Source organism: Heterodontus francisci, chromosome 1 (genome assembly GCF_036365525.1).
Source record: "Heterodontus francisci isolate sHetFra1 chromosome 1, sHetFra1.hap1, whole genome shotgun sequence".
Lineage (NCBI taxonomy): Eukaryota > Metazoa > Chordata > Chondrichthyes > Heterodontiformes > Heterodontidae > Heterodontus > Heterodontus francisci.
In genome coordinates, this window is record NC_090371.1 from 173,685,068 (window position 1) to 173,705,130 (window position 20,063).

General features: G+C 46.0%; 1 protein-coding gene across 3 annotated transcripts in view; it reads right to left on the reverse strand.

The window, feature by feature from the left end:
* Positions 1-20,063, reverse strand: part of arhgap24 (Rho GTPase activating protein 24) — a 499,279-nt gene that overhangs the window by 64,928 nt on the left and 414,288 nt on the right. For 2 of the 3 annotated variants that reach the window (XM_068038864.1, XM_068038874.1), the window contains one exon: positions 768-975. In XM_068038864.1, coding sequence (XP_067894965.1) covers positions 768-975 — 208 coding nt within the window. Of the gene's footprint in view, positions 1-767; positions 976-1,712; positions 2,148-20,063 lie in introns of those variants that run through there. The other variant, XM_068038884.1, reaches the window with a different exon arrangement.

Below are 20,063 nucleotides of genomic sequence, written 5' to 3' on the forward strand. Positions count from 1 at the left end.
TTGTATAATATTCAAAGCAATGAAATGAAAAGTCAAATATTTGATTTAAGGTCTATAATGGTATCACATGTACTGATAAATAACAATACAAATTGGTGCCAAAGATTTTATCCTTAAATGCATAATACGGTTACAGCTAAAATCAGTTTCTACTGAAAAACATAGTCACCATATTGTTAGTTGTGGCTCAGTTAGTAGCTCTCTCACTGCTAAGTCAGAAGGTTCTGGGTTCAAGTCCCATTCCATGACCTTAGTACAAAAATCTAGGCTGACACTCCAGGGAGATGATGCATTATCAGAGGTGCCATTTTGCAGATGAGACATTAAACTGATGCCTCGTCTGCCCTCCTAGGTGGGCATAAAAGATCCCATGGCACTATTTGGAAGAAGAGCAGGGGAATTCTCCCCGGTGTCCTGGCCAATATTTATCCCTCAATTGACATCACAAAAAACAGTTCATCTGGTCATTATCACATTTCTGTTTGTGGGTGTTTGCTGCATGAAGATTGGCTGCTGTGTTTCTTACATTACAACAGTGACGACATTTCAGTAAATTTTTCAATGGCTGTAAAGCACTTTGAGACACCTGATGACCATGAAAGGCGCTATATAAATTCAACTCTTTTTCTCTCTCATGTGGAAAAACTGAATCAAACGTATGCATCAAAGGTAGTTTATAAAACTCACTGAAGCTGACATTAAGAAATTCATATTTTTTTTTAAGAATAGTGTAAAAAGTCATGTCTACAGAATGTCACAACCCTTACCTATCAAACAATGGCTTCTCACCACAGTCAAAGGCCTCTTGTAACTCCTTCACTAGATTGGCCTGACCAGGTAGCCGAAAAAGACCCTCTTCCTTCAGTCCTCTCTGACGAATGAAGTCTGCACACTGCTCCACAAGTGTTGGTGCCATGTGAGTCCCATACCTGCGCTCATACCGTACAGTGTCTTCAAGCCGTTGGCCAAAGATACCTGTTCAATCACAAACAAAAGAACAACGGCTTACCCGATGGCAAATGTTTCCAGATGAAGCTCACACCCGACAAAACAGAAGAAATGCTTGGGATAGAAAATATAATCACAATAGTTAAGTCACCAGTTAAATGATTGAGCACTAGGCTATCGGAGCCAACCTCTCATTAAAGACATCACCACGTTTCTGATTTATAAAACCTTTGTCATCCAATGTTTACATTCACTTGAGCACATGAAAACCCATGTGCTCTGATGTAGGGAAAACTACTGACAATTTATGATGCAAAGTCTATTGTTGGTCACATCTTTCGGATGATTGACAGTAAATCGCCATCTGTGCTCTCAGAGCTGGAGAGTAACTAAGACTCAGATAGTTGGTGGAGTTCCAGTGCTAGACTTAACCTTTACATGTAAAGAAGCCATGAATGTGTAATTTGGTAGAGTCTCTGAATTTCACATGAAAATTGACTGACTTGTCAGCCCATGCAATTCAGTAATTAATTGCCCCATCTGATCTTCTTGTAAAGCTATCTGTATGTTTGCTACAATGCAGAGGAAAACAGTTTTAAGCGATGAGGTATCTTTTCATGCACAGTGAAGAATTTTATACTAGCAAAGGCATTCAGTCCAAGCTGATAGGATACGTACAAGCAGACACACTGGCAGCCCTCACAGCTTTTTAAATAGCTGCTGAATATTATCCAAAATGTGGCACACACTCCAACAAAACTTACCTTTTCTGAAACTGAAACATCGCTTAATTTTCCTGTAGGTAGTTTTGGGGAGGAAAGTGGGGTATGCCAAAGCACTCGTTGTGCAGAATATGATATTCTTATTCTCAGGCATTGCAAAGTGTCGAATTTAGTCTGTGCTGCATATGTTGTCCACATGGGCTATTCTTCAAACTGGAACAGTCACTGTGGTTATCAAGCTCAAAAGACACAATAAAATATGAAAAAATGATATTTCACAAGCAATTGGTCATCAAAGAAAAGCTTGAAAATCCCTTCAGTGTGCTCACTGTAGTTGCAGACATCTTCGACAGGGACGACTTAAAAGCCCTCTGTGAGAAATAGCTCCAGCTCGGTCGTCTATCTGTGTTATTTGCTGCCTCCAGCAGTGAAACTGAGGCAGAAAATATTCGGTCAAAAGGAGAACTGACTTTCACTTGACTTGCAGCTGCAGTCACATGCAGTAGCTTTCCAGCAGGCAATTAATGATCTTTTTGGCATGCATAGGTAGTGCCAATCCACTAACCCTTAAGAGAGAGGGAGCATTTAGTTTGCATCCCCCGACTGCCTCCTTTTCTTTTATGTTGGCCCTGCAATCTTCCTGCTCTGCCATCATTAGTCAAAAGCAAAGACCTTTTATATTATTAGAATCAAATCAGGGAGAGAATCTTGTAAGCAAACATGCATGAAAACAATCGTTTCTTTCTCCCTTGCTACCTTATTTATTTGGACTGACATAAACTGGCCAGCGTAAGGCCTCCCCCACTCCCTGAGCTCCCAGTCAGCAAACAATAATGTAATCATGTGTAGGTAAATGATTAATAGAGATATGGTCTGTAACTGGAGCTGGCATTCTGTGTATGTTAAGGAGAGCAGTGTTGGCAGTTGTTGCTTAGAGTAGGGACAGTGTTTTCTCAGCTCTGTTGTGAAGGTGAGAGGGACTGTCAGGTACTCACTGGCAAGAAGCAGATGGTCTGATGCTAAATGGCTGATCGAAACGTCACCTAATTCTCTCGAACGTCAATGACAGACTTGAAGGACGAGCTAATTTTGATTTCTTTTGTTATCCTGAGTATCACTCTCTGCTCATAATATTTGAAATAGCACAAATTCCAGGAACAAAACATAGAAGAGCATTTGGTTCATCGGACAGGATCATGCACCTAGTCCTCATGTTGAAGAGTCAGGACTCGTTCCTTTTTATGAACAGGAGAAGACCCATTCATTCACTCAGCCCATCTCACACAACTGCGATCCCTTGTGCATCACAATATGTAGACAGCCTATCCCACCTGAAAGCCATGTAATACCTGGCAGTGGCAAAAAAACAGATTAAAAACCAAGGTCAATAGAGGGGAAAATAATCTGGAAAATTCCTCTCCGATTGCCTTATGGAATTGAAGCTCGTCCAGGAGACCACTCTGGCCCTGACTGTTTAGCTCCCCTTTAATTTTTCCAAGTTTGTGCAATTGGGAATCTTCAGCAAGCTTTAGAGGCAGGATGTCCAGGGAGGTTTCCCAACTCTCACCATTACTTCAGCGGATCAACAGAAACTCCCGGAAAAATGAAGTAATGGCAGGAAATCGGGGGAACCCCCGCCCCCATGAAAATTAGCAGTGTAGAGATTTAATCCCCAACTAGTTTCACACCACTATAATAATATTCCATCGATTTCAAACCAAAGAAATGCTGCCATCAGCAGCATAAAGTGTCACATAGGGCTGGATTTGACCAAATGACTAAAAGTCCTGATGCCAGGGTCAGTTGCAGGTTGTACAGTCGGGTGACGGGATTTCTGTGGTCATCTTCCGCAATGCGACCCATTAGCGTCCTGCCAGTGGGAGAGCCGGCCAATAACAGGTGGTGCGCAGGAGCTAGTGCTGGCAGGGAGGTGAATGGAGCATTTATAAAGGCCAGTTTTCAGCCTTCACACTGGCTGCACATGGAGAAAGCAGAGGAAGGGATGCAGCTGAAGGGAACTTGTGGAGTAATGGCTGCAGTAAGAGGAAGGGTTGCTCCAGGTTTCAGTGATGCCTCCATGGAGGTTCTCCTGCAGGCAGTGAGGGAATAGAGAAAGGTTCTGTTCCCAGTGGATGGGAGGAGGAGGCCAGCAAGCCTGATGACGAAAGCATGGCTGGAAGTGGCCAATGAAGCGGGCAGCTGCGGGGTGGCTGCACAAACATGGAGTTCATTGGTAAAGCAATTCAATGACCTCGTGATGTCTGGCAAGATGTGTGGCATTCATGATGGCAAGGTGACATATCTGCATATCTAATATGGTAGCCATGAGATGTGAGGCAAGGTGACTGACCCATGCATGGGAATGATCAAGGACCACTGCGGACAGTGAGCTGCAGAGTTCTCACACGGGAGGACCATGGTCAGTCAGAGATCCTCGCTGCAGTGACAAGGGTGAATGGCTGTTTGCAGCTGGCCATCAAGTGGCACGATGATGGACATTTCAAGTGACACAGTCTGATGAGCACAGCTGAGCCACGAGACAAGTGTGACACTGTGGATTTTGTCATTGCAGGAGAAGTGAGCTCATAACACAAGGGAGCAGCACGGGAGGTGGTGTGCCTTTCATTGCTCTTGTCACGCAGATGTAGGAGGAAGAGATGGTGATTGGTTGGGTTGCAGCAGGCCAGCCTATCACAAAGGACAAGGCAGGGTGGAGCCCAGAGAGAGTGAGACAATCAATGGTCATGAGCAGCAAACCTTTCGATGAATATTAGCATTGGCGTTTCTGAGGCTCTTGATGATCACAAGAAGCTACAGATCAAGGACAGGCAGGAGGACATGGGTGGATGTGGAAGTTGTTAATAGCACTTTTGTATCTCCTGTAGGGCCAGTAGCCGATGAGGCGCTGCTGATTGTGTATGAATCATAAGAAATAGGAGCAGGAGTAGGCCATTCAGCCCTTCAAGCCTGTCCCTCCATTCAATAAGATCATGGCTGATCTTTCCCAGACCTCTACTCCTCTTTCAGGCCTGCTCTGCATAACCCTTGACTCCCCGAAATTTCAAAAATCTATCCACCTCCTCCTTAAATACATTTAGTGACCTAGCCTCCACAACTCTCTGAGGCAGAGAATTCCAGAGATTCACCACCTTCTGAGAGAAGAAATTCCTTTGCATCTCAGTTTTAAATGTGTGTCCCCTTATTCTGTAGCTATGTCCCCTGGTTCGAGATTCCCCCACTAGTGGAAACAGCTTCTCAACATCTACCCTGTCAAGCCCCCTTAAAATCTTGTATGTTTCTATAAGATCACTTCTCATTCTTTTGAACTCCAATGAATAAAGGCCTAACCTGTTTAGCCGTTCTTGATAGGACAACCCCTTCATCCCAGGAACCAGCCTAGTGAACCTTTTCTGAACTGCCTCCAATGCTAGTATATCCTTCCTTAAATACGGGGACCAAAACTGTACGCAGTACTCCAGGTGTGGCCTCACCAACACCCTGTACAGTTGTAACAAGACTTCCTTATTTTTAAACTCTAACCCCCGAGCAATAAAGGCCAAAATTCCATTTGCCTTCCTAATTACTTGCTGCACCTGCATGCTAACCTTTTGTGTTTCATGCACAAGAACACCCAGTTCCCTCTGTACTGCAGTATTTTGTAATCTTTTTCCATCTAAATAATAATCTGCCTTTTTATTCTTCCTCCCAAAGTGGATTACCTCACACTTTCCCACATTGAACACCATCTGCCAAGTTGCCTTCCCACCTATTTTTGTATCATCAGCAAATTTGGATACGTTACACTCTGTCCCTTCCTCTAAGTCATTAATATAGATCGTAAATAGTTGAGGCCCTAGGACTGATCCTTGTGGCACCCCACTAGTTATGGCTTTCCAACCTGAAAAAGACATATTGATCCTGACTCTCTGCCTTCTGTGTGTTAGCCAATCCTCAATCCATGCCAACATATTACACCCAATACCCTGAGCTCTTATTTTGTGCAATAACCTTTTATGTGTCACTTTATTAAGCGCCTTCTGAAAATCAAATACACTACATCTACTGGTTCCCTTTTATCCACTCTGCTTGTTATATCCTCAAAGAACTCTAACAAATTTATCAAACATGATTTCCCTTTCATAAAACCATGTTCACTCTGTTTGATTGTATTATGTTTTTCGAAATGTCCTGCTATTTCTTCCTTAATAATGGACTCTAGCATTTTCCCAATGACTGATGTTAAGCTAACTGGTCTGTAGTTTCCTGCTTTCTGTCTCCCTCCTTTCTTGAATAGGGGTGTCACATTGGCGGTTTTCCAATCCACTGGAATCCAATGAGTTTTGGTATATTATGACCAATGCCTTCACTATCTCTGCAGCCACTTCTTTTAAAACCCTTGGATGCAGGCCATCAGGTCCTCGCGACTTGTCTGCCTTTAGGCCCATCAGTTTGTCCAGCACCTTTTCCCTCGTGACAGAGATTGCTACAAGTTCCTCCCTCCCATTTACACCTTGCTCATCTATTATTGTTGGGATGTTTATAGTGTCCTCCACTATGAAGACCAATGCAAAATATTGGTTTAAATTATCTGCCATTTCTCTGTTCCCTGTTGTTAATTCCCCAGTCTCATCCTCTAAGGGTCCCACACTTACTTTAGCTACTCTCTTCCTTTTTAAATACCCATAGAAGCACTTACTGTTTTTATATTTCGTGCCAATTTACTCTCAATCAATTTTCTCCCTCTTTATTAGTTTTTTAGTCATCCGCTGCTGGTTTCTAAAAAATTCCCATCCTCTGGCCTACCACTATCTTTCACCGCTTTGTACGCCTTTGTTTTTGATTTGATATTCTCCTTAACTTCCTTTGTTATCCACAGGTGGTTCATCGTTCTCTTCAAGTCCTTCCTTCTGACTGGAATAAATGTTTGTTGAGTGTTATGAAATATCTGCTTAAAAGTCTGCCACTGCTCATCTACTGACTTCCCCTGTAGTCTATCTTCCCAGCCCACTTTAGACAACTTTTTCTTCATACCTCTGTAATTGCCCTTGTTTAAGTTGAAGACACTGGTTTGAGACCCAAGTTGCTCACTGTCAAACTGAATTTGAAATTCTACCATGTTGTGATCACTTTCCCCTAAAGGATCCTTAACTATGAGATCTCTTATTAATCCTACCTCATTACACAATACCAAATCTAATATAGCCTGTTCCCTGAGACATCAGAGGAGGATCCTCCATTTGAGGAGACAGTGTCACATCAGTCCAGCCCACCCACCACCAGTGCAGCTACTTTCACGGTGGGCATTGACCAGCTGGTGAGCACAGCACAAACACATAGGAGCAGGCGACGGAGGCAGTGACAGCTCCAGCCAGTCCCCATCGGAGGTTTGATAACAGGCCCAGAAACACTCAGCTTCCTGCAGAAGCTGAGCCTCAGGTGTTCTCAATGAAGCAGCGGATGCTGGAGCAGCACCATGAAAGGTGTGGACATCTGTCAGCGTTCCCAGAGGCTGTTCACACCCATCCATGTACATACGATGGAGGAATCCATCAATGCCATGGGTTGTGCCATGTTTCTGGCATATTAATATATGGTCTCCTCCATTAAGAGAGTGGCGACCCTCATGGAGAGCCACATGTGACAGACCACCGAGTAGGTGCAGGAGTTGTGCATCGGCCTCCACAGTATGGCCTCAGCTTTGAGCCATGTTGAGCGCTGGGTAGGTGAGATGGCCCAGAGACGCATGGACCTGTTGCCAGATGTTGTCCTATTCCAGGTAAGCTGGAGAGTGCAGGTGGGCCTTGAAAGGGTCAAGAAGCGTATGTCTAAAGTCTATGGGGGCTCTTCTCAAGGCCCTCCTGGCGTTGACAGTGGCAACTCTGCAGTGACATGAATGCTGCTGCCAGCACAGATGATTGAGGCTACCACTGCACAGATACAGGTGGCCTAGCCTGTGCCAGGCCCCTCAGGATTCAGCCACACCGAGGCTGCCTGCTGTGGGCATCTCATGCACCAGAGCAGCAAGAGCAACAGGCTGCCTCCACATCAGATAGTGCAGCCGGTATACAGCAAAATGTAGGAGCACATGGAAGCTGTTGCGTAAAGGCACCAAGATGCACACGCAGTCTCACTGGGTGGTTTTTATTTCCTGTTTGCCACTGTGTGTTTCCTTTGTGCATCTTAGCATTCATTGAAATTCATACTCAGACAGCTTGTATCTTTCTTTCTACTCCAGTAGTCCATGACCAGATGTTGAGACTTTGAAAAGGCACCCATGAAATGGTGGCCAATGAATGGGGCTATGGTGAATGAACCACTTGGGATAGTCTCATCACAGGGCCCCTGACATAGTCGTGGATTTTCATTACAGTTCACCATGGCATCCACAGGGAGATGCCTGTCCCATGTCCAATGGAGTGACAGGGATTCTAAGCTGAATCCTGTGCGGATGAGGGAGTTGTGTGTTTCCTTTACATGCATGTCAATGCCCGTGGCCATCATCCCCTCTTGTGCATGGCCATTGAACATTGGATGCCTTTTCCCCTCCTAGGAGGAGGTGGCGCACTCACTATTGTCATCCATTGCCAGTTCAAATCCTTTCTGCTGCACCAAGTTGTGCAGAGCACAGCACACCACTGTGATATTGGAGATCCTTGAAGGGCCATATTGGAGGGCTCCCAAGAACGCTGAACCACATTTTCAGAAGGCTAATTGCCTGCTTGATGGTCACCCTTGTAATCATATGGCAGCACTTATAAGTTTCCTCTGCCCCTCTGTTGAGGTTCTGCACAGCTGTAAGCAGCCATGTCTTTAGTGGATTCCCTTTGTCACCCAGGATCCATCCACAAAGATGGTGTTCAGGTGGAATGAAGAGTTGAGGCACCTGGGACTGTCTCAGGATGTGCAAGTCATGGTGGCTTTCCGGGAACCTTGAAAACACATAGAGGACCTGTTTTCATTGGTCGCAGGCTATTTGACCATTGAGGGAATGAAACCCTATCCTGTTCACGAAAGTGCCTGGGCTGCTCTGAGTGAGACTTGATGGCCACATGTGTGCAGTCTTTCAATTCCTGGACCTGAGGGAATCCGACCACGGTGCAGAATCCGATCCCCCCTCTCAGCTAGACTTGCCTGATCGGTGTGAAACCTAATGTATAGCCCTGCCCTCTCGAAAAAGGCATCCTCTACCTGCCTGATGAGGTGATGAGGTGCTGACTAAGAAATCCCACAAACATCTCTGGACAATCCCTGGAAGGACCCTGTAGTGAAAATGTTGAGCCCCACAATCACCTTCACTGCCACAGGCAGTGAGTTCCCACCACATCCCAGTGGCCTCAATTTCTCCTGCAGCATTCCGCATAGGTTAGCAACCATCTGCCTTGATAGACACAGTCTTTGGAGACACTGGTTCTCCGACATCTCCATGAAGCTTAGCCTTTGTCTGTACACCCTTTGCACTGGGTACCCCCTTCTTTGAACATTCGACTGGCTTACTGCCCCTATGTGCCCTCCATGTCCGCATCCCATCACAACATCATGCCACGGGTGCTCCTCTGCCCACTGCTGCCCCTTTCCATGTGGCAGTATCTCGCTCTCTATCCCACTCTCCTCCTAGCTGGAGGAGTCAAACTCAGAGTGCACAGCATCCATCTCCCTTTCAAGCCGTCACACCACCCTCCTTGCGTTGCCTGTGCTCGCTACAGGGGACCTGGGAGACACCCTTCCAGTTAAAGCCCTCCGCACTGGCCTTACACACAGAAATCTCTAAAGGTCCCTCCCTTCCACTCTCTGCCCTGAGCCTTCCGGCTTGTCAACGCAGAAGAACTAAATGGTTGTTTCAGTCAACATCACCTGCCACTCAGCTGTCACCTCCTTTGAGCTGGCAAGCCGCTGAAGCATCCTTGGGGCCCATGCGCCCTATGAAAAATTCTAAACGTAGTGGAATATCATCTCCAATTGACAACATAACAGTCTCAATTGGATGCAAGGAGCAAAATCTATGTTTGAGGGGTGAGGGTGTGGGGGCTCAGCATCGGGTAGGCAAACAGCTGACTAAGCAAGCCTGGGTGGAGATCGAAGAGGAGGTCAGCAGCTGTGGAGTCATCCAGTGCAACTGAGTCCAGTGCAGGAAGAGGGTCAATGGCATTCTGCCAAGGTGAGTGCTCCATACTAGTCTCCTTCTTGAGGATTGCATGTGACTACACGGGAGTTTGCGTGACATGGGAATGGTGGCAATGATGCGGTGTTGCCTGAATGCCTAGGGGTTCTGTCTCTTCCTGACATGTGTATGGATGTCTCTCAGCCACAGGCCACCTTCCCTCATAGCTCACCCCTGCTTAATTCCCATGACAGCAAGTGTCGCCATGAGAGTCATCAGATTCCCCAGTAGGGGATGAGGAGCTGCTAAGAGCTGAACTGTCATGTTGATCTGTGTGCCTTTCTCAACCATCTCCATCCTTCCTCTTGCAGGACAAGAGAGTCCACAGTAGGAGGGAGATATCCTGGACAAGCGGAGGAATCCCAGATGTACATCCACTTACCTTAACCGAGGATAAGGCCTTGGAGTTGGCGAGCACCCAGGGCGGCCACTGAGTAGGCAATGGGGAGATTGGAGTCCCTGCGCAAGAGAGTGACGATTGTCTCCCGTTGGCATGCACATCGATATTGGAGACCTGTATAATGCTTGCTCGGCATCAGGAGAACAACACAGCCTTAGCCTTATATATTTGTGTTCTCTCATGCAGGTAGCCATTTGCAGGGGTCCACTACCACTGGGGGCCAGCCGTCCAAGTCTGAGAGGAGGACAACTCAGAAGATGCACTGTCCCATAACACTCTTGCACCCTCCACCAGCACAGATACTTTCACCATGGTGGGTACCTGCTTGGCTTTAGAATCAGAGTCACCAGCTGGTGAGAGCACCGCACATGCGCCCCAACAGCTGGCAGAGGCTGAGACAGCCGAGGCCTCTGACAGTCGGAGGACTGTGGGCGACCAGGCCCATGCTGAGCCCCAGGATGATGACGAGCCTCTGGTGTTGGCAGCACAGGGCATGCTAGAGTTGCAGAGAGGGATCGTGCAAAATCCGGCGGAGATGCTAGATGCCATGCACAGACGATGGAGTTGTCCATCCATGCCATGACAACTTTCATGTCTCAGGCCTGTGAGTGCATGGCTTCCTCCATCGAAAGGTTGGTGACCCTCATGGAGAGCCAGATCCCACAGGTCCACGCTGACCTGCACATCATCGCCTTGGCCATGAGCTTGACGCAGCAGTAGCAAGGCGAGGGAAGGAACAGGAACCATGATGATTCTTCAGCACCTGGTCCTTCTCTGGTGAGCATGAAGGCTCAAGAAAGTCTTCAAATGGAGGAGGAGAGAATGACAGGCACAGTTGGAGGCTCCGTTCAGGGCGCTCCGAGTGTGACACCCGGCTCCTCAGCTCCTCCACCAACAAGCCCAGCTCCAGCAGCCGCGATGCCGGAGGAGAGTCCTGCACCAGTCCAGGACACTCCCAGGCAGCCCGAGCTTTCCAGGCCTCAGGCAGTCAGAGGACGCCTGCCATAGTCATCACAGGCCAAGGGGCAGCTAATCAGCAGCCTTCCTCCGGCCCAGCTTCTGCCACCAGGATCACATTGCACGGGAGCACCGGCAAAAAGATTAAAAAGAGCACATAGCAACACTTCAGGTTTCACGGGTGTATATTACACTTTTCATGTTAAATAATTATAAGATGCTTTGTTGAAATCTTTAGGCTTCATTGTTTGAAAGCCATGTGCCATTATCCCTTAATTGTGAGATGTTGACCTCCCCCTTCCCCCTTAGGGCTATGCCAATGTGACTACAGCGCTCATTAATATGCCAATCTGATGAGAGCCTCAGTTAACAAATGCTCTCCCATGGGCACTCGCACACATTGCATCTGCTCACAAGACAAGGACAAATGGAAAGGACATGACAGAGCTCAGGCATTAAAGTGAGCCTTTATTTCACTCTGTGAATAGACACCAGGATGGTTGCAAGTGAGTTGTTGTGAGATTCTCTCTTGCCTCCTTTGCACGCAGCTCTACCCACTTGGCCTCCTGCCTTGGTACATGAGAATGTGCAAATTCTGTTGGCGTAGTCGCTCATGGATCTCAAATCCCAGCCTAGATGATGACCTAACCTAGGTTTCAGCCGTGTGATCACACAGACCCATCACACAGCTGGTTGCCTACCCCATACTGAACCCCCCACTCTCACCCCCTCAAACATACATTTTGCCCCCTTCCAGAGCCTGCAGCAACCCCGGACCCCTTTGCAGAGACCCACTACCCCCGACCCTCTTGCAGAGCCCTCCAGCACCGTGCTCCCACAATGGCCTCCAAAACCTCCCTCTTCCCCTAAGCTGCATTCCTCAAGACTGTCTACCCATTGCCTCAATGGGCCCTCTCGCCTTTGTGCTGCCAGGTTTCACTGCTCTTGAAACTGGACGCGGGTCAGTGTCGCCCACCATTCACAGAATCGGCCATCGGACATAAAGTTGCCTTTAATGATATTTAAAAACATTTAGATCAGCATCTCAGCAATTTAAAATAGGTTCCCATCGCACTGAGGCAAGCGTGCCGCCATTGTGCTTTCTCACCACTGACAAAATCAAGAACCAACGTCACAACTCTAGATTTCCAGATGGACAACTGTGTTGCGATTCTCCGGACCCCCCCACCCCCCTCCCCCACCACCATTCCCGCCCTTGACAGCTACACAAAATCCAACCTATTGGGTGCACTACTGGAAAGGCCATAAACAGATGAGGAAGTCTGTACACTTGCTATATCTTAAAGTCAGCAGGAACCTTAAAGGGGCAGGCATAACAAATGCTTTCTTAAAAAAAACAGGTGAGTTAATTTCCTTGTGCTGATTTGTGCCATTATTGTACCTGCAGGTGCACCTGTCTGGTGAGGTATTTACACAAGTGTTTCCTGGACCAATTCATTTGCTTACTCGTTGCAGTAGTGATTGGTGTAAATCCAGTGTACAACAGCGGTAATCTTTATTCTGTAAGGTGACTCCTAAAAAATCACCTTCTTCCAGGAGATTCCTTATCCTCTGTATGATCCTATCTCCTGCTGCCTTGCTGTGATGCCAAAAGTGACAAATTCTCCAGATCTCCTGTAAAGTGTGCCAGTCACTTGATGAATAAAAGCGCATAGGCAACCTGGTTTATATGGCAGAGATCACTTGTTGTTGCCTGAAATGTGCCAGTGCCATTAAAGTTGAGTGCGGCGGTCACCATCACAGCTACACAGGGAAACCCGAGCAATTATAAGTAAGGTTTTAGGATGAGTATTTGGTGGTTAGCATTAAAAGTTTAAGTATGTAGTTTATTGGTTAGCATTATTATTGGGGGGTTTTTTTGTGCTTATGGTTTGTGTTTTCAGTGGTTGGTGTTTGAGTGCTAAAACAAAACAAACAATTTGAAATAACTGTTCGCTAACAAAGTAGGACAGCTGGGGCTCACACTTTGTGTGTGTCCTGGAAAACTGCATATGCAGGAAGTGCCGCCAACTGTTTGAGCTCAAGCTTCAGCTGACAGTCTCCGAGCTTGAGAGGCAGCTGACATTACTACAGTACACCTGGGAAGCTGAGAGTTTTGTGGATAGCATGCTTCAGGAGGTGATCACTCTGCAGTTACAAAGAGTTCAGGGCAGAGGTAGTGGGTGACTATAAGATAGTCTAGGAAGAATAGGCAGACAATGCAGGAACCCCTATGAGTGTGGCACTCACAAATCGGTACTCAGTGTTGAATACCAGTGAGGGTGATGACACCTTGTGAGGTGATGGGATACAGCCAGAAGCAAATCCACAGCACTATGGAAGACTTGGCTGCACAGTGAGGTACAAGAAAGTGTAGAAATATGGTTATTATATGGGATTCAATAGTAAGGGGACAGACACTTGTTCACGCAACCATAGACGTGAGCCCCGAATGGTATTTTGTCTCCCTGGTACCTGGAAAAGCATATCACAAACACAAAAACAAAATACTTTGGATGCTGAAAATCTGAAATAAAAACAGAAAATCCTGGAAAAACTCAGCAGGTCTGGCAGAATATGTGGGGAGAGAAAGAAAGAGTTAATGTTTCAGGTCAATGATCTTTTGTCAGTTTTGTCGGGTTGCACCTGAACAGGGCTGGGACCAATGTCCTTGCAGGGAGGTTAACGATTGCTGTGGGGGAGGGTTTGAGTTTATTTGTCTTGGGGAGGGGCACCAGGCTGTAGAAACAGAGAGGACAGATGAGCTGCAAAGAAAACTAGGAGGGACAATCAGCAACCGAATAAAGAATAGTGTAAAAAGAGCAGGAAATAGATGGAGGAAAGAAGCAAAGCTGACTAGCATGACGTTGGAATGGATGTGTTTTAATGTGTTACGATTAAAATTGACGAGCTACAGGTGCAAGTTGCCAGGTAGCGTTATGAAATAATGTCTATTATGGAGACCTGGCCCAAATATGGTCGGGAATTAAACATTCCTAGTTACAGCGTATTGAGGAGATATAGGGAAGGAAAAAAAGATGGAAGGCATGGGTGGCACGATTGGTCAAGGATAATATTATAGTTCTATAGAGGGATAATGTACCAGAGGGTCCAAAGACTGAATCCATTTGGTTAGAGTTAAGGAACAGAAAAGGAGCTGTTACAATGCTGGGCATTTATGATAGATCTCCAAATAGTGAGAAGATAGAGGAGAAATCTACAGGCAAATTTGAGGGACTTCAATTACCCTAATACAGACTGGACGAAAAAAAAGTGTAAAGGGCAAGGAGGGTGAAGTATTCCTAAAATGTGTAAAGGAGAACTTTCTTAATCTGTATGTTACTAGTCCAAGTGATACATTTTGGGAAGTTAAATCAGGGCAGGACATATACAGTGAATGACAGGGCCCTGGGGAGTGTTGTTGAGCAGAGAGACCTTGGGTTGCAAGTACATAGTTCCCTGAAAGTGGCAACAGAGGTAGACAGGGTGGTGAGGAAGGCATATGGCATGCTTTCCTTCAACGGCCGAGGCATTGAGTGCAAGAGTTCTCCCTGTGTCTGCGTGGGTTTTCTCCGGGTGCTCCGGTTTCCTCCCACAAGCCAAAAGACTTGCAGGTTGATAGGTAAATTGGCCATTATAAATTGTCACTAGTATAGGTAGGTGGTAGGGAAATATAGGGACAGGTGGGGATGTTTGGTAGGAATATGGGATTAGTGTAGGATTAGTATAAATGGGTGGTTGATGTTTGGCACAGACTCGGTGGGCCGAAGGGTTTGTTTCAGTGCTGTATCTCTAATCAATCTAATCAACAAGGAAGAAAACAGTGCTGGATCTACTTCGAGGGCATGAAGTAGTGCAGGTGGAGTGTGCTGCAGTGGGAAAACTGTTGGGTAATAGTGATCATAACATAATTAGGTCTAGTAGTTAGGGAAAGGGACAAAGAAAAATCAAAAGTGAAAATTCCCAACTGCGAGAGAGCAAATTTCAGTGATTTGAGAAGGTAGATTGGAAACAAAGATTGGTCAGTATAATAATTTATAAGCAATGCAGGACTTCAAGGCAGAGAAACATTCACTATGAACCAAACATATTGCCATATGGAGGAAAAATCAGATATCCAGAGCTAGAGTTCCCTGGATGACAAAGGAAATAAGAGATTAAAATACAAAAAATATGTTTATTTTGCCAGGTACAGAATAGTACTGAGTGTGTTTTTGGTAGGAGGGGAGGGGATTGATAAAGGCTATAAAAAGGACAAAGAGAAAGTCATAGAGTCATAGAGTCGTACAGCATAGAAACAGGCCCTACGGCCCACCGCGTCCATGCTGACCATAATGCCTATCTATATTAATCCCACCTGCCTGCATTAATTCCATATCCCTCAATGCCTTGCTCATTCAAGTACCTGTCCAGATGCCTCTTAAATGTTGCTACTGTTCCTGCCTCCACCACCACCTCTGGCAGCTCATTCCAGAAACACACTATTCTTTGTGTGAAAAATTTACCCCTTTGATCCCCTTTAAACCGCCTCCCTCTCACCTTAAATCTATGCCCTCTAATTTTAGTCACCCCTACCATGGGAAACAGACTCTGGCTATCTACCCTATCTATGCCTCTCATAATTTTATATAGCTCTATCATGTCCTCTCTCAGCCTCCTCCGCTCCAGGGAAAACAGACTCAGCCTATCCAATCTCTCTTTATAACTCAAGCCCTCCAAACCAGGCAACATCCTTGTGAATCTTTTCTGCACCCTCTATAGCTTAGTCACATCTTTCCTGTTGTGCGGCGACCAGCACACAGTACTCCAAATGCGACCTAACCAATGTTATGTACAACTGTAACATGACATCCCAACTCTTGCACTCAATGCCTCGGCCGTTGAAGGAAAGCATGCCATATGCCTTCCTCACCACCCTGTCTACCTCTGTTGCCACTTTCAGGGAACTATGTACTTGCAACCCAAGGTCTCTCTGCTCAACAACATTCCCCAGGGCCCTGTCATTCACTGTATATGTCCTGCCCTGATTTAACTTCCCAAAATGTATCACTTCACACTTGTCTGCGTTAAATTCCATTTGCCAATCCCTTGCCCACTTTCCCAGTTTATCTACATCCTGTTGTAACCTTAGACAACCTTCTTCACTGTCCACTATACCACCAATTTTGGTGTCATCTGCAAACTTACTAATCATGCCCCCTACATTCACATCCAAGTCATTAATATATACGACAAACAACAGAGGGCCCAGCACCAATCCCTGCGGCACACCACTGGTCACCGGCCTCCAATCTGAAAAACAATCCTCCACTACCACCCTCTGCCTCCTATCACCAAGCCAATATTGTATCCAATTGGCTAGCTCACCCTGGATCCCATGTGTTCGAACCTTCTGGACCAGCCTACCATGAGGGACCTTGTCAAAGGCCTTGCTAAAGTCCATGTAGACAACGCCCATCGCCCTGCCCTCGTCAATCCTCTTGGTCACCTCCTCGAAAAACTCAATCAAATTCGTGAGACATGATTTCCCACGCACAAAGCCATGCTGACTATCCCTAATCAGACCATGCCTTTCCAAATGCATATAAATCCTGTCTCTCAGAATCCCTTCCAATAACTTTCCCATCACTGATGTAAGGCTCACCGGCCTGTAGTTCCCTTGCTTATCCCTGCTGCCCTTCTTAAATAAAGGCACAACATTAGCTATCCTCCAGTCTTCTGGCACCTCATCCGTGGCTAACGATGATACAAAGATCTCTGCCAGGGCCCCAGCAATCTCCTCCCTTGCTTCCCATAGAATCCTAGGATACACCTGGTCAGGCTCTGGGGATTTATCCACCATAATGCGCTTCAAAACTTCCAACACCTCCTCCTTTGTAATATTGATATGCTCCAGGATATCGCTGTTCCCTCCCGTGAACTCACTAGCTTCCATGACCTTCTCCACGGTAAATACTGAAGAGAAATATTCATTTAAGACCTCGCCCATTTCCCGTGGCTCCACACATAGATTGCCACACTGGTCCTTAAGGGGACCTACTCTCTCCCTAGCTACCCTTTTACTCTTAATATACTTATAGAATCTTTTAGGATTCTCCTTTATCTTATCTGCCAGGGAAATCTCATGGCCCCTTTTCACCCTCCTAATTTCCTTCTTAAGTGTACTCCTATATCCCCTATACTCCTCGAGGGACTCGCTTGATCCCAGCTGCCTATACCTGACATATGCCTCCTTCTTTGTCCTGATCAGACTCTCAATATCCCTTGTCAACCAAGATTCTCTAAACTTGCCAGCCTTGCCCTTCCATCTAACAGGAACATGCCGGCCCTGAACTCTTCCTATCTCACTTTTAAACGCCTCCCACTTGCCAGATGTCCCTTTACTTGTAAACAGCCTCTCCCATTCAACTTTTGAGAGTTCCTGTCTGATGCCATCGAAATTAGCCATCCCCCAATTTAGGACTTCAACCTGAGGACCAGTCCTATCCTTTTCCATAGCTATCTTAAGGCTAATAGAGTTATGGTCACTGGTCCCAAAGTGCTCCCCCACTGACACATCAACCACCTGCCCATCCTCATTTCCTAAGAGGAGGTCAAGTGTAGCCCCTTCTCTAGTAGGGCCATCCACATACTGCTTCAGAAAACTATCCTGGACACACTTAACAAATTCTTCCCCATCTGATCCCTTAGCACTAAGACAGTCCCAGTCAATATTAGGGTAAGTTAAAATCACCTACTATTACAACCCTATAATTCCTACACCTATCTGTGCTTTCCCTACATATATGCTCCTCCATTTCCCTCTGACTATTGGGGGGCCTATAGTATAATCCCATTAAAGTGATCACCCCTTTCTTATTTCTAAGTCCTACCCATATGGCCTCGCTGGACATTCCCTCCGGGATATCCTCTCTAAGTACTGCCGTGATGTCCTCCCTAATCAATAGTGCAACTCCCCCTCCTCTCTTACCTCCACCTCTGTCATGCTGGAAGCATCGGTACCCCGGAACATTGAGCCACCAGTCCTGCCCATCCCCCAGCCACGTTTCCGTAATAGCTATAATATCACAATCCCATGTACCAATCCATGCTCTGAGTTCATCTGCCTTACCAGTAAGGCTTCTTGCATTAAAGTAAATGCAGTTTAGCCTATCAGACCTTTCACACTCCCTGTCCTGCCCCTGCCCAGCCTGTCTACTGGACTTGCTTGCTTTAACCTCTACATTTGCCTCAACTATCTCATCGGAGAGACTACTACTTTGGGTCCCACCCCACTGCAAGACTAGTTTAAACCCTCCCGAGTAGTACTAGCAAACCTCCCCGCAAGGATATTGGTCCCCTTCCAGTTTAGATGCAACCCGTCCTTCTTGTACAGGTCACCTCTGCACCAGAAGAGAACCCAATGATCCAGGTAGCTGAAGCCCTCCCGCCTACACCAGCTCTTCAGCCACGCATTCATTTGCCTTTTCCTCCTATTCCTACCCTCACTAGCAAAGTTTGAGGATAGATTTGCAAGTAACATAAAAGGGAGCCCAAAATCTTTCTTGCAACATATAGAAAGTAAAAAGATAGTTAAAGGAATAATGGGGGAAATTCGAGACAAAAAAGGAAATCTTTTGAAGGCAGAGGTCATGACTGAGGTACTGAATAAAGTACTTTGTATCTGTCTTCACAAAAGAAGAGGATGCAGTTAATGTCACAGTAGAGAATGAGGGAGCAGAGATACTGAACAGATAAAAATAGATAGAATAGATTAAACAGGTTGGTATCATTCAAAGTTAACAAGTCATCTGGTCCAGATGGAATGCATTCCAAGTTATTGAACGAATGCAGGATGGAGTTGGCAAAATCTTTGACCGCAGTCTTTCAATCCAGGAGGACTGGAGAATTGCAAATGTTACACCCCTGTTCTACAAAAGAGGAGAGGTATATATATAGCAATGGCAGGCTAATCAGCTGTGGCTCAGATGGGAGTACTCTTGTTTTTGAGTCACAAGGTTCTGAGTTCAAGTCCCACTCCAGTGGTTGAGCACAAAAGTCAAGGCTGACATTCCAGTGGAGCACTAAGGGAGTGCTACACTTTTGGAGGTGCCACCTTTCAGATAAGATGCTAAATTAAAGCCCCATCTGCTTGCTTGGGTGGAAGTAAAAGATCCTATGGCACTATTTCAAACAAGAGTAGGGGAGGTGTCCTTGCAAATATTTATCTCTCAATCAACATCACGAAACTGCAAAATCTGGTCATTGTCATATTGCTGTTTGTGGGAGTTTGCCGTGCGCAAATTGGCTGCCACGTTTCCGGCAAGACAACAGTGACTACACTTCAAAAAAGTACTTCACTGGCTATAAAGACATCCAGTGGTTGTGAAAGATGCTATATAAATGCAAGTCTTTCTTTTGTAATCAGTCTAATGTCAGTGGTGAGCAAACTACTGGAGACCATTGTCAAGGACAAAATGAATTCTCACTTGGAGAAGCATGCTTTAATACAGGACAGCCAGCACAGATTTGTTAAAGGCAAATCATATATGACTAACCTGACTGAGTTCTCAACAGAGAGGGTTGATAGAGTCGTGCAGTCGTTGATTTAGATTTAGATTTAGATTTAGAGATACAGCACTGAAACAGGCCCTTCGGCCCACCGAGTCTGTGCTGACCATTAACCACCCATTTATACTAATCCTTCACTAATCCCATATTCCTACCACATCCCCACCTGTCCCTATATTTCCCTACCTCCTACCTATACTAGGGGCAATTTAGAATGGCCAATTAACCTATCAACCTGCAAGTCTTTTGGCTGTGGGAGGAAACCGGAGCACCCGGAGGAAACCCACGCAGACACAGGGAGAACTTGTGATGTATAGATAAAATTTCA